Source organism: Phaseolus vulgaris, chromosome 10 (assembly GCF_051622355.1).
Source record: "Phaseolus vulgaris cultivar YP4 chromosome 10, ASM5162235v1, whole genome shotgun sequence".
NCBI classification, from domain to species: Eukaryota; Viridiplantae; Streptophyta; class Magnoliopsida; order Fabales; family Fabaceae; genus Phaseolus; species Phaseolus vulgaris.
The window spans coordinates 41,013,670-41,028,531 of NC_143507.1; the positions used below are offsets into that span (position 1 = coordinate 41,013,670).

Sequence of the window (14,862 nt, forward strand, 5' to 3'; positions counted from 1 at the left end):
AACAACCATTTTTTAACTCCTCACTGCTACTTAAGTTGTTAAAAACTCTTTTGTCACCTAATGGCTCCTTGAAAAAACTACAATTTGTATCTTGCTACATAAATCTTATAGGATCACCATGATATGATACCATTCATATATAACTTTGTCTTTTACCTATGTAGTCAGAGTCTTCTATTTCATTTGTCATCAATTCCTTAAATACTTCCCAGCATCTTGAGAACTTAGTTTTTAATTAACTCTTTCACTAGATGATATTCTAGACTGACAAAAAAAACCTCAATAGATTCAAATACAGAAAGAAAACAAAGTATTCTTCTTTCCAACACTACTACCATGGTGTCCTGGACTTGCTAAAAAGGGGACCAAGTAAGCTGGCAATCCCTTATCAGAGATCCCGGATCCTCTTTGCAGACAAGCTAACAGTTTTTTTTTTCTCAGTAGGCAATGCTGTGAAATGAAACTGTCATACATATGTTAGTGTTTTTAGGGGAGACACTATATACTAATGAGTAATAAAATCTATATGAGAATATTTTACACCAAAACTCAAATAAAATATAGGATGTGATGTTCTATCCAGAAACTTAACATGATAAATTCATAGATTTTTTTTTTCTCTTTTGAACAGAAACATTCAAAACATTCAAGTTCAAAGGATTTGTTGTGTCATGTGTGATGTATGATAGATGATAGGGAGGTTATTATTTGTGCCCTTGAAAATGCTAAATGTCTCTTTTGAAGGAATTTATAGATGGAGTGTGAACCTCAACTTGCTTTTCTTGCTTTTTTCGATAAAGATAAAAATATTATATGTTTGTATTAGAGAACAAGATAAAGATACCTTTAGAGAAAACAACTTCTATACGAATAATTGGGCTAATTTTAATTTTTAATGGATTTTTCAATGTTTAACAAATAGATAAATCCTCCAAACGACTTTCTATCATGCCGATGTTATCATAAAAAAAAATTGCCAAAATACAAAGATTTAAAAATGATAATATTCTCATTTACTTTATTCAGATAAAATATTAAGAAGATTTATAAAAAAAATTTAGCATATATTATTCTGATAAATATGTTGATATTTATTGTTAGCAGAAATTGACTAAAGTTACTTAATTTTAAAAATTAAATTAGTTAATATTAAAAAAATTATTTATAAATTATTATCATAATTATTTCTAATATTTTTTTTATTATTATTATATTAAATTAATATTTTCATTTTGTTATATATTCATATAATTTAAAATGATTATTATTAATGATAATATTACTTTAATTATTATTATTACTATTATCATAATTATATTAATATTTTGAAATTTATCGAATTTTTAAATAATATTACAATCCGTATCAAATATTATTAATGAGTATTGATTTGTGTTTCTTTATCAATGAATTTTATTGATGGATGAAATATAATGATAATTATTTTTTATATAGTCATTAATTCTATCCATCGATAAAGTTATCGGTAATTAAAAAATTATTGATAAACACAGCTCTGTTGATAATATTCTGTCAATAATTTAATGTTTTGTATTTTGGTCATCTCCGTTGCTTCCTACGCTTCAAAATATTAGAGGTTTCGATAAAATATAGATTTCAAATACTTATAACTTTTGGTAACTTAATAAAAATTTAAGGATTTATAAAATACGAAAATAAGGTTTCAAAAGTTTTTTTTTTTTTGGTGAAATGAATTTTTTGATCAGTATGTTTTGACTAAGGCAATTATTTCAATAGAAAATTATGGTTCGAGAGACTTACGAAGATGGAGAACAATAAAAGAAAAACCAAATTCACTTTAAAGAATATTAGTTTTTATGTATTATTAATTTAAAAAATCTGTCAATTAAAAATTAGTATGTAGAAATTTAAATAATTATAATAAAAGGAAACAAACTTATAACACATACCATTTTATAACCAGAAGGAGTGTCCAACATTATTCGTACAATCAATAATTACACTAGTTATTGTACCTTTAAAATAAAAGTCTAATTAGGTAAAAAAAATAGAATGTCAAAGTCTCATGACCAAAATCAAACTTTTACACAAATTAAAAAATCAAAATATGGAAAATGTGTGTGAAATCTTCTACCAATAATTTATATACAAATTAATTTTAATTTTTATGGAATTTGAGTTTTCTTTTCTACATGTTTTTGTGAGAATTTTTTCAAATACATTCTCTAGATACCAAAACCTAACGATTATTGCACTTTTTACCAAATTTGTTTATCTCATCAAATCTTAGCCCAACAAACTATACCCAATATATTATGGGCTTTTATAGAATAAATTACGATGGATCCAAGACTTTTTTTCCTGCACCTCCATAGATTTTTCTGCCACCCAATACATAATGTGAAAATACATTTTTATCTTTCTTGTGTTACCCCATAGAGTATCTTCCGAATTTATGTAATTTGGACACACATTTAAAAAAAGACTTTCGGATTACATAATCAAGAAACTAATCACATATTTGAAAAAAGGCTTCCGGATTATGTAATCCAGAAGCTAATTACAAATTTGAAAAAAGAGTTCCAGATTACGTAATCCAAAATATTATAGAGGATATTTTTGGAAATAAAAATTTATGGAGGTGAGAGAAGAATATATGGAGGGACAGAAAGAAATAGCCTGGATCCAATGCTGTTGGACCCCAAATAAAAGAATGAGTTTGCTTCCTGCACCCCTATTATAAACAAAAAGGACTACACTACTATCCTAGCTATATCTCACCATCCCATCACCTCTATTGGTGCTGCTATAGCTGTGGCTGTATCATCGTCACTGCAAAAAAAGAAAAAAAGAGAGGGAGAATACCGTAGAAGAATAAGAAAGAGAATGCGTTTTGAAAAAAGTTTTTTCTGAAAAATTTATTTCAGAAAACTTATTTCAGAAGCTATTATATACATTCTCAAAGTTTATTCTGAAAATTCTAATATAAAGTTTGTTACAAAATGCATTTCATATTTTATATTTCAAAAACTAAAAAAAAAAAGGTTTCGGAAAATCTACCAAACATGTGCTATTTTTTTTAAGGAATGTTTAGTAAAAGAATTATTAAATAAAAATTAATTTTAAAGATAAAAATAATTAGTTATTATATTGAACATATTAGATTCTATAGAGACTAGAAAAATTATTGATATCTAAATTTTTATTATTTATAAAAATTTTTTAAATTAGTATCTAATTATCTACCTAGGTTTTGACTACCAATTATATAGATTTTAAAGTTGTATCTAAAACCTTAGTAGCTAATTAGATATCAATTTATAAATTATTTTAGATACCGATAATTTTTTTAATCTTTAAAATGATATCTAATTTATTGATATAGTGTTGGATAGAAGGAATCAAACATAAACTTATGAGTAAACTATTGCTAGAACATATTCACCATGTATCTTTTGGACAATTCACATATTCATTCTCTGTGGCTGGTCTAACACTGGTGGATTAATAGCATTTTGAAAATGTTCGTTATGAATTCAGATTTTATTAGTCTTAAATTATTTACCGTTAGTATTGCATTAGTGGTCAGTTTATAGGGTTGTTAGTATTCCTATTTGATAGCTTCTAGTAATTGTAATTTTATTATTTGAAGTAAATCAAAATGAAAGTATCAATTCATCAATTTTGCAATTTCGTGCAATTACATTCATTCCGTTTCAACAACTTTTTGTCTCCTGTTATTTCCTTCAATTATTTTCTACAGAAAGGGTGATGGTTGTGATTACCGTAGGAGTCAAACTCGAATTCCCTCTCATGTCCTTCAGCCAACCAATTTGTCATTTTTTCTATACCTTTTCCACCACTTCTTCTTTTCTTTCAACTTTTCCTCCATTGTAACCGATAGATCTTGCATAATCAACTTCATGGAAATTAACAAATACTTGCATATACTATATCAGTTTTGTATATGATATCGGTGGTACTTTGATACCATATACAAAAATTGTATATAAGAAAATGGTAATAAAAATAGAGATTTGCATATATTTTATTGTGTGTAGAAAATATATACAAGTGTATGGAGACTTAGTTTCTGTAAATTAAAAGCTAATTATGTAGGGATCCACTAATCTTAGAATTCTGTCATTATTAAATTAATTGCGTATACTTGCGTACAATATCGTAAAATTACATACAATAATTGCGTATAATTTGATAATTATTATTTCCTTAATATTAAGTTGTTGTATTATTGTTGTTGTATATTTATTTCTAAACTCATCACATAAAAAATTGTATACAATTATTTTTCTAAATAAAAAGTAAACGAAACCGTACAGAGGATTCAAATGATAGGGTGTTAGTATTGCATTAGTGGTCACTTTATAGGTGTTAGTATAACTTCTAGTAATTGTAATTTTATTATATATATTATTGAAGTAAATCAAAATGAATGTATCAGTTCATCAGTTTTGCTGCAATTTTGTGCAATTACGTTTATTCGGTTTCTACAACTTTTCGCCTCATGTTATTTCCTTCAATTATTTTCTACAGAAAGAGTGATGGTTGTGAGTATGGTAGCAGCCAAACTCGAATTCCCTCACATGTCCTTTAGCTATTCATCATTGTTCTTGATTGCCAACCAATTTGCCATTTTTTATATACTCTTTTTCCACCACTTCTTCTCTTATTTCAAACTTTTCCTCCAATGTAACTGATAGATCTTGCATAATCAACTTCATGGAAATTAGCAAGTACTTGCTTGCATATGCTAGATCGGTGGTACTCTGATACCATATACGAAATTGTATATAAGAATGGTAAGAAAAATAGATATTTATATATTTTATTGTGTGTAGGAAATATGTACAAGTGTATGGAGTTTTGGTTTCTGTAAATTAAAAGTTAATTATGTATGGATCCACTAATCATGATATTATGTCATTATTAAATTAATTGCATATACTTGTGTAATATCGTACAATGATGTACAAAATTACATACAATAATTACGTATAATTTGATAATTATTATTTCCTTAATATTTTCTAAAGTTATATTTATTTCTAAACTCATTACATCCATGCCTTTTATTCACCCTCAATTCGATTCTTGAATAACACTTTTCAAGAGGAGTTTTAGAATCATTTCAATCTTGGATCATTGAGGTAAGAAATAAACTTTTCTACTGACTTATTCGAAAGGATAGGAAACAACCTCCCAAACCGTGTTTCCTTCACAGAAGGCAAAAGAAAATTTGAAATGGCATCCTGAATGATTAATTTATGCTGTTCATTCCAAAGTCTAAAAATGAACAAAAGATTAAAAGAAAGACAAAAGATATGAGAATAAATATGTATTCTATTATTATATTGAAATTAAAACAAAAACAAATAGTTTGAATATATACAAGTTTATACTCATTAAACATATTTAAAAATCTAAGAATAAGCTTAATTACTTTATTTTATTTTTATTCAATTTGAAATTTTATTAAAAAAATAATTAATCGTTGTTAATTTAAAAATATATGTAATGCTGCTAAGGTTCAATCAAATATTAGACACAGTTTCAGACAAAATCAACAAACACTTCATAGAAGTTATTGGTGATGAAAAAGGTGGTTTTGAAAGCCAATATTCTTTAGAAACAAGACTAAACCGTTCTAGAGAAAATCAAAATGGAACATTGTACCAACAACTTCAAATGGATCCTCTGGTTACTTAGGAGGAGGAACTTGTTGCCCTTGCTGAATCTACAGACATATTGAAAGATTGGTTGAGAGGGAGGAACGAGAAGAACGCCCACTTGTTTCTGTTAATTAATTTCTTATAAATAATTGATATATACTAAAAATTAATTAAATGTCATATTATTAATATAAATAGAATATATTATTCATCTAATCTATTTAATTTACTAAAAGGATATTATATATATATATATATATATCACTAAAAATAATTATTAAATAAAAATTAATTTTAGAATTTAAAAATAATTAATTACAAATAATAACTAAATTAAATATTATTTTATAAATTTAAAAAATATTATTTTCTATTCTTAAGAACAAATTATAAAATAATTTTTAAATTTAATATTAACTATTAAAGTAAAATTTTATATTTTAAATTTATATTTAATTAAATTAGTAATTAATCAATAGTAGTTAGTAACTATAGTTAATTTTATTTTTTAATATAAAAATTATTTGAAATTTTTTTATTATTATATTTTAGATATCAATAATTTTTTAATTTATAAAATAGTATTTAATTTAAGATAGTGATTAATTATTTTTATCGTTAAATTAGTTGTTATGTAAAGATTTTTATTGTGTCATGATTTAATAAATAAATACTACAATAATGAAATTTTATTAAAAATTTAAAAACTAAAAAAACTAAAATAATAAAATAAATATATTTTAAAAAGTTAATGATATATTTAAACTTTTATAGATGGTTGATTTCACCACCTTTTTTTATCGATATTACGTCCTCTATGTCGTCATGCTTTCTAAGAAAAATATATAATATTTCTTTTTTATTTTCTAAATTCTTAAATTATATGATTTTTTTTTCAAAAATGAAAATTTTTATCTTCTTTTTCTTTTCTATAAAAAATTCCTCCCTGTAAATAACTGGCACTTCAAAATGAACTAATGCACTTGTGATATATTTTCATTGCACACTAAATTGGATATTTGGTGGATGCACTAAATTACGTATAAAACAACACAAATATTAATTGTGAGTCGTTGATTTTAATGCTGAAAGTATGAAGTCAACTTAGAATGTAAGAAACGTGGTATATAGTATTGGAAGATTAATTAAATTGGATTTGTAATTCTGAATATTCTGAGTTGACAAAGTGTTTTAGCCATTACTAGGTGAGATTTTTATTTTGTTATTTCAATTTTTGCTGGTTTTATAATGGGAAATGACTTTAATGAACATTAATACTCAAGTCAATCCCAATTTTGAACACAATATAACATAAAGTTACCAAATATCTATCTATTTTATATAGATGCCCTTGGAGTCCAAGTTGCATTTCCCACTTCATATAGGCATAATTGTGAGAATTTTCATGACACAATGCAACTTCAAAATTTCTACCCATCTAAGCAAATGCATCAAATATTGGTAACATAGTGAGTGAGTGTCCCATGCCAAAATATCTTTGACAACTAGTGAGAAAATTTAAGAAAATTACTTAGTTTAGTTTACCATTTATGCTAAGTGCCTAACTTAAATACAAGTTGTATAAATTTATATATTCTTTTATCAAAATTGGTATTTTATTTTGATAACTACTATTATATTTCTTGGAAAGTAAAATATTGTAGATTAATTTCATGCATTAGTAGAGTAAATTTCCTTACATTATTAATCAATCTTATGTATAATAATATAAAAAAAGTAATGTATATAAAGGAGGAAAGTTCTTTATTAAGAATTCAAGATGAGTTTTGAAAGTAAGTATTTAATAAAAATGAGTATTTAATAGAAATGAGGTGAATAATATATAAGAAAAAAATATTCATTTTATCAAAGATTATTGTATTATAAGATTTTATTCCGTATCAATATAAAAAATAAAAAAAGTCTGTTTGAACATATTAATAGTGATACGATTGATCTTTTCAAGTTTATTAATTTGATAATTTAATAATATTTTTTCTAAAAATTTGTTTGTTAGATCAAAATTCAATATTTTTTTAATTTAATTTTAATAGTGTATGTAATAACAAAATATAATTTCATATTAGTGTTAGATGTTTTCAGATGAAAACATATTATTGTCATGTGACCGATCAAACACATGTTTATAGCTTTGTTTGACTTATTATCAACATGACAAGAATTATATGTAAATTAAACATAACAATGTTAATATATTTTCATACGAATGACATATTATTGAGTTTGATGCTCAACAGAATCATGGATTTCATTAACAAAAGACATATTTTCTACCTCATATTGCACCATTACTAAAAAAAATGAAGATCATATACATATGTTGAAAGATGAAGGTCTTCTTATGCATAAATTATGCATGTGATAATTTCTTTTATCCCAAAAGGACCTCTATAATTTGTTTACTAATATCCATAATATTGAAGAAAATATGATGTTGTTATCTGTTACACAAAGACAAAAAATATAACTTTCAAAACTCTTATAATTTGATGGAGAAACAAAATTAGAACACATTTTTTATCACTAGCTCGTTGTTTTGATTGGTAAAAAAAATCTAGAGATGTTATGACCTGTGATATCATATACAAAATGCATATGATATGCCCTTTGGCATTTTTGTTGGGATTGAAGGAATCATTATATGGCCCCAAGTGATTGAAGTTTTTAATAGACAAATAATAAATATGTGTTAGATTAGAACTTTATGAAATAAGGCACAATTAGGTTTACCATGTACGTTCGTGATTTTTTTTATTTTTTTTTTCTAGAATGACAACAACAAAGAGATATGAAATGTCAATTGTTTTATGAAATGATTCACTAGTGTTTTTTTTCTTGAGTCGATTCATTAAAAAATCAATATAATTTTTTTATATTCTTTCTTTATATTTGTTTTATTTACTTTTATATCATAGGGAATTTATTTATCTTTTATATTGTTGCAAACTATTTCATATAGCCATTTATATTGAACAGAATCAATTGCATATGACACTCTTGGATAAATATAGGGATCTTATGAACTTTATTTCCTTTGGAACATCAAGATGTTGATATCTTCATTACTTTGCAATTCAAAAAGTTTGAAGAGAAATTTAACAAAATTTCTCAATATTTAGTGTTTCTTAAAGTAATTGGTGATTTTATAATGCATTATTATAAGGAATGTGAGACTAAAAAGCATAAATTTTATTAGGATAGAGAAGTACAAGGTTGTTAATATAAACATTTTGAGTTTTAAGGTACTTTTTATTGTAATATATTGAGTGTTTTCATCCATGAACATGTATTTAGAATTTATTTTCAATATTTTTCATTATGTTAACATAGTCCAGTGTCACTTATAAAAAATGTTTATTCGAAACAAATAAAAATAATATAAATAATATAGAAAAAGACATATTTCACATTTTATAATGTCCTCCAAAATCAATGAAGGGTGCCGATAATAAATTTTTCTTAAGATTTTGTAAAGAATCATTCATCGATAAACATGAAGAAATATCAATTATATAAACATGTTAATTATAACTTCATTTTTATCCTTATATAGAGGATATGGATCTAACTTTAAATGACGAAAGAAATATAAATTATGTAAACATGTTGACCATAACTTCCATTCTTATCCTTATATAAAAAATATGAAAAGAGTTTCTAACTTTCAAGAAGAATACTCAAGCAAATAATATAATAAAAAATAATCTTTAAATTAATATTTCACTTAAATTAATAATTATCATTAAATATTTTTATTTTGACAACATTTTATCTCTTAGAGTTTATTTGATATCCATAAAATTTTATAAATTTAAGATTATTATATTATTTAACACAACTTAGTACTGAATTTTATTTATTGTGATGACAAAAAATAATTAACCTAATTCTTATTAAGAAACAAGTATAAACTGATATAATTTTTCAAAATTTCTTAAATCCATGTAAAGAGTAAAAATATAAATTAGGAGAGATGATTAAAAATAATATAAAAACTAGGGTGAAAAACAACTTGTAATAATGATTAAAATATACTTAATAAAACCAACTATGAAAAACATGTATAAATAGTGACTTTAACTAAAAAAAAGGAAGATAATGCATCATTAAAAATAAAGACTTTTTTGTAGCCTAGCTAGAATCCATGAGGTCCTCTCCCACTTGTAATAGGAGCTCAAAGTCCTACTCATTCATATTTACCATTAAATAACCGACTTAATTAATTTGGCAATGGATTGTTCCACTTCACCTCATCCTCTTCTACGAATCATGACGTTTTTTGCCGCCATATACGCCAATAATCTACCATTTTCTGACGTTGCTACATTTAGAGTTGATTCTTGCAAATAAAACCCCCTTCAACATTCATTGTTTTCCACGAAAAACCTTGGAACAAATATCTAGCTCAAACCTTTGTTCTCTTCTGATGTGTGAGAGTGAAGAAAACAACTTGGGAGAAGTTCCAGTGGCAAATCGTCCATGCCCTGATCATCACCCGCAGAGAAAGAAAGTGGTGTTTAAAGACATTCCAAAAGGGTTTTTTCCAATCAAGGTAGGGCAAGGTGAAGAGCAAGAGAAAATTGTGATGCCTATTATGTATCTCAACCACCCTTTGTTTTCTCAGCTACTGAAAGAGGCAGAAGAAGAGTATGGTTTTGATCAGCAAGGCACCATAATTATCCCTTGCCATTTGAAGGACTTTAGGTACGTTCAAGCCCTCATTGATAAGGAGATTTCCACCCAACACCATGCCATTAGCTGTTTTAGGTCTCCACGTTAGCAATTTCTAACTCACATATATGCATCTTTGTTCATGCCATCGCCAAGTATAATAGTTATATCTCAGGAGAACAATCATAAGAACTCTCTTCCTTGCATTTCTAATTTTTGTGTGTTGTTTTAGCAAATTTTAATGTGGAAAGTGAATTATTGAAGATTTCACATCAATTAAAGATTATGACATTTCATTGTATATAAGTGGATGCAAACTTCATTCCATAAGTCATTTTTATGGAATTGAATTAGATTTAAAGTCTACTTCGTAATATGAATAGATAAATTAATTTTTTTTCTTTTTTTTCTTTTTTTCATCCTTGTAAAGAAGAAGATGATAACAATATACCTTTTGTTAAAAGTAAAACAATTACTACAACTTATTGATAATATATTTAAAAATGAAGTCCAAGTGGTGATGATCAATTTGATAGCAGTTTATATGAATTTTTTTTATGTTGCTATTATCATTATTATTCTTTTAAATTGTCTTATGGTACACAAAATGCAAAGCATGTATCTTTCTTCTGGGTGAAGTAATCGGAAAAAATATCAAATTAAAGAATGCTTCCATTCGTACATGGCGTAAATCATTAAAGCGAATGGCTCCTATTATTAAATATTAGATGTGAACCATTAACGTTTGAATATTTTAATTTTTGAAATAGAAGTGAAAATGAAGTAATAAAGATGTTGATGGAAAACTCAAAATGTGCACAACGGATTTTTAATTGCACGCCATTAGTTTTCGTTGTTGATGTACAAATTTTATAGTTGCCAACATGTATTAATTATTTTTCATTACAAATTTATTATATTTGTTAAAAATTATATATTACTAGTATTAGCTAATTCCAAAACTGGTGTAGGAGAAAATTAATAGTGATTGGAGAACCATTTTTCCAAAATTATAACCAACACCACCAAGTTTTTGTCATTCACATAAGTACAAAATGAGTTTTCACGTCATAGGTTTTATATTGGATCCAGAAGAAAACAAGAAAAGAAATGTATCATAACATTTTCTAATTAAGTGGAAATTTTTCCGTTAAATTGTTTGGTGTACGAGGTAAAATTCGACATTTACATTAGATTCACATACAATCTGACATAATCATCCATTTTTCCTTGTTATTTTCCTTTGAATAAGTTGGTGTTGGTCGTTTATTGTGGTGGATATTTTTCTCTGATTGAATTGAAGTTTTGTGGGCGTAAGTGCATCATTGAGATATGTGTTTTATATATTTATTGTACTATTAAAATTATTATACCTGAAACATGAGGAAGTAATTATGTTACAAACATAACAAATCATGTTTCAAACATAACAAATGTGTATAAGATGGTTGGCTTGTTACTTGTTTTTTACTACTACAAAACAATTCATAGCAATTTTTATCATAGGGGTTTGGTTTAGGCCAACTTTTGGACCAATTAGGAATGTGAGAGCAGGGGAACTTTATACTTGAAAAAATTTCTCATCCTATTTTATATAAGAATTGAAACATCTATTTGTTTTTTTTTTAAATTGAAACTTTCATGTTAGGTATCATTATTCAACTTGACATCTCAATTATGCTGACATCTCAAGTAACAACAATCATTTGTCATCACATGAAAAAAAAATATTATTAAAAAAGAAAAAAAAATACAAAAATATGAAAAATTAGATCAAAACTCATATATTAACAAAAACGATATATATTGAATTTGAAGCTATGATTGTTTTTTTAATCTTGATCACAATTATGGACAATGCATGAATATCTCTATTGAATTTTTTTTAGGTGTAACATTTTTTAATTTAAATTGTGATACTTAGTTAGTTATATCTAATTATTGAAATTACTTTTTTTTTAAAAGTGAATAATACTATATGATGAATAAAATTATACAAAGAAATTAAAGAATAGTAGATTAATTATTTTAGTTCTTAGGAGCAACTTTATATTTTAATCGTTTAAAATGATAGGGATCATTAAATTATAGAAAATTTATCCATAATTATAATTTAATATTATAAAATAATTAAAAATATATAGAGAAATTTAGGAACAACTATTTTTTTTTAAATAATAGGGGTTATTAAATTATAGAAAATTGATCCATTATTATAGTATTATAAAAGATTAAAATATATGGAGAAATTTAGGAATAGAAAAAAAATATTGGTACTAATGAATTATTTTAGTGTCCAGTGACTTAATATTTTAGTAATCACTATCATGAAATGATAGTGATTAATCAGGTTTAGGGTTACTCATATTTTTTGTGAATGGAATGTGTGTACTGATAAGTTGGCTAATTTAAAATTTATTCATACAGAATTAGTTCATTGGTATAATAGATTTTCATCTAATCTGTTCTTATAATTCTTTATGAATAAGTTTAACTATGTATCGATTTTGTTAACATATGGATTTTGGCCTATTCCACCCATATTTTTGTATATTTTTTTTAATAATACTTTTTTCATGTGATGATGATTTGTTGTTACTTGAGGTGTCAGACTAGCTGAGATGTCAAGTTGAATAGTGATGCCTAACATAAAAGCATTTATATAAAAAAAATTATAAAAAATTTATTCATAAGTATAATATTATATGATGATTAAAATTATAATTTGAAATTTAAAAATAGGAAAAATTATACGGATTGATTAATTATTTGAGTCCTATTAACGGTTTCATATTTTATTCTCTATTTTGTTTAAAATGATAGATTTATTTTATAGTTTAGCTAATTTTTAAGTTAGATTAGATAATTTTTAATTAATTTTTTTAAAAATATTTTATTTATATTATATTTATATTTATATTGGTATTTTTTCTGCATTTTACATTTTAGATTTAAGTTAAAACCAATTTAATTAAAAGAAATATTCAAAATTTACGATCAGTTTATAATTGTTTTGGATGTAAATTTTAGATTTTATTTGAATCCTTTTATCAGTTCACGTCACATTAGACGTAAATACATTTTTTTACATGGAATATTTTTCTGCATTTCACGTTTTAATTTTAAGTTAAAACCAATTGAGTTAAAAAAAATATTCTAAATTTATGTCAATCTGTTTATAATTTTTTAGATGTAAATTTTAGATGAAAATAAATACAAATTATTATATGAAAATAACAAGTAAGAGAAATAAGATCGAAAATGAAAAAGCAACAGAACAGCAATAATTAGTAAGACTTACTATTCAATGATTTTACGAAATGGTTAAAATGAGACCAACTGGTTATGCTTTAAGAACTCATTATTGACGAGGGTTAAAAATTATAAACTAGTTCGATTATTACAAGAAAAATATGAAATAAAAATTAATTTTAAATAAAAAATAATTAGTTGTTATAGTGATTAAATTAGAGATATTTTAGAGATAAAAAAATTTAGTTTTTAGATTAGCTTTTATTATTGTTAAATAATTTTTAAATTGATATCTAATTAGCGACCAAGGTTTTTGCTACCAAATTTAAAATTAAAATAATTTGTGATAGCCAAATTAGATACTAATTTAAAAACTAATTAAAAATAATAGAAACTAATTTATAAACTAAAAAAAATTTTAGTCTCTAAAATTAGATTTAATTTAGTCATATAACAACTAATTATTTTTTGTCTCTAAAATTGGTTTCTATTTCATGATTTTATTGTGGTTGATAATAGTATAACTCTTTTTAATAAATTCAATAACTTATATTTCCATAGCTTTATAATTATGTTTTTAATATTTAAATATGCAATATGGATACAGATTTGATGTATCATGATAATTAAGTAGATCTTAAATAGCTAGGTTTAACTTGTTTTTCAAATGTTAGTTGATATAGACCAAACAAATTAGGTTAAGTTACACTTTTGTTATATCATGATAAATAACTAGACCTTAAATAGGCCATAATATAGACTATTGGTGGACACCTTTGACCTACTCTAACACTATCCATGAGAGTAACATTTTTCTTCTACTTTATGTCTTGTTCAGCATTTTTTCCCCATATATGAAATCATCACCATGATATTGACAATCCAATTTATTCAAAATAAGAGTGCTTGTGTGATTTATTGTTAATCATATGTTATATCATATGGTTAGTTTAGTTCTTTTGGTTTTTATAACTTTGTTTCTTGTAACTTTATAGTTTGGTAGAAGATTCTCTTTGTTAAACATTTGTTGTATAATAAGGTTAGAGTAATTCTTAAGTGTTTTATATTTTTTTTATTTTTTACCAATAAAAAAATGTTATATCACATTTATATATTTTTTTATCAATTTAAACGTAATTAACTTTATTTCCTTTTTCACATTTATTGATTTATTTTACTTCATACGCTAAATAAATATTTCTTTCACATGAAAGCTTATTTCGAAAAGACACATCTTTGTTTAAGG

The 14,862-nt window shown here is 24.5% G+C and overlaps 1 protein-coding gene across 1 annotated transcript; it reads left to right on the forward strand.

The window, feature by feature from the left end:
• Positions 1–9,950: 9,950 nt before the first annotated feature.
• LOC137818046 (auxin-responsive protein SAUR32) lies at positions 9,951–10,762 on the forward strand. Its single transcript, XM_068621266.2, has one exon. It carries the CDS (start codon positions 10,120–10,122, stop codon positions 10,471–10,473), a length of 354 nt encoding a protein of 117 aa, XP_068477367.2. The 5' UTR covers positions 9,951–10,119; the 3' UTR covers positions 10,474–10,762.
• The last annotated feature ends 4,100 nt before the right edge of the window (positions 10,763–14,862 follow it).

What these genes read in the sequence shown, in the direction of transcription:
- LOC137818046 (XM_068621266.2), top strand. Translation starts at nt 10,120, where the DNA reads ATGTGTGAGAGTGAAGAAAACAACTTGGGAGAAGTTCCAGTGGCAAAT.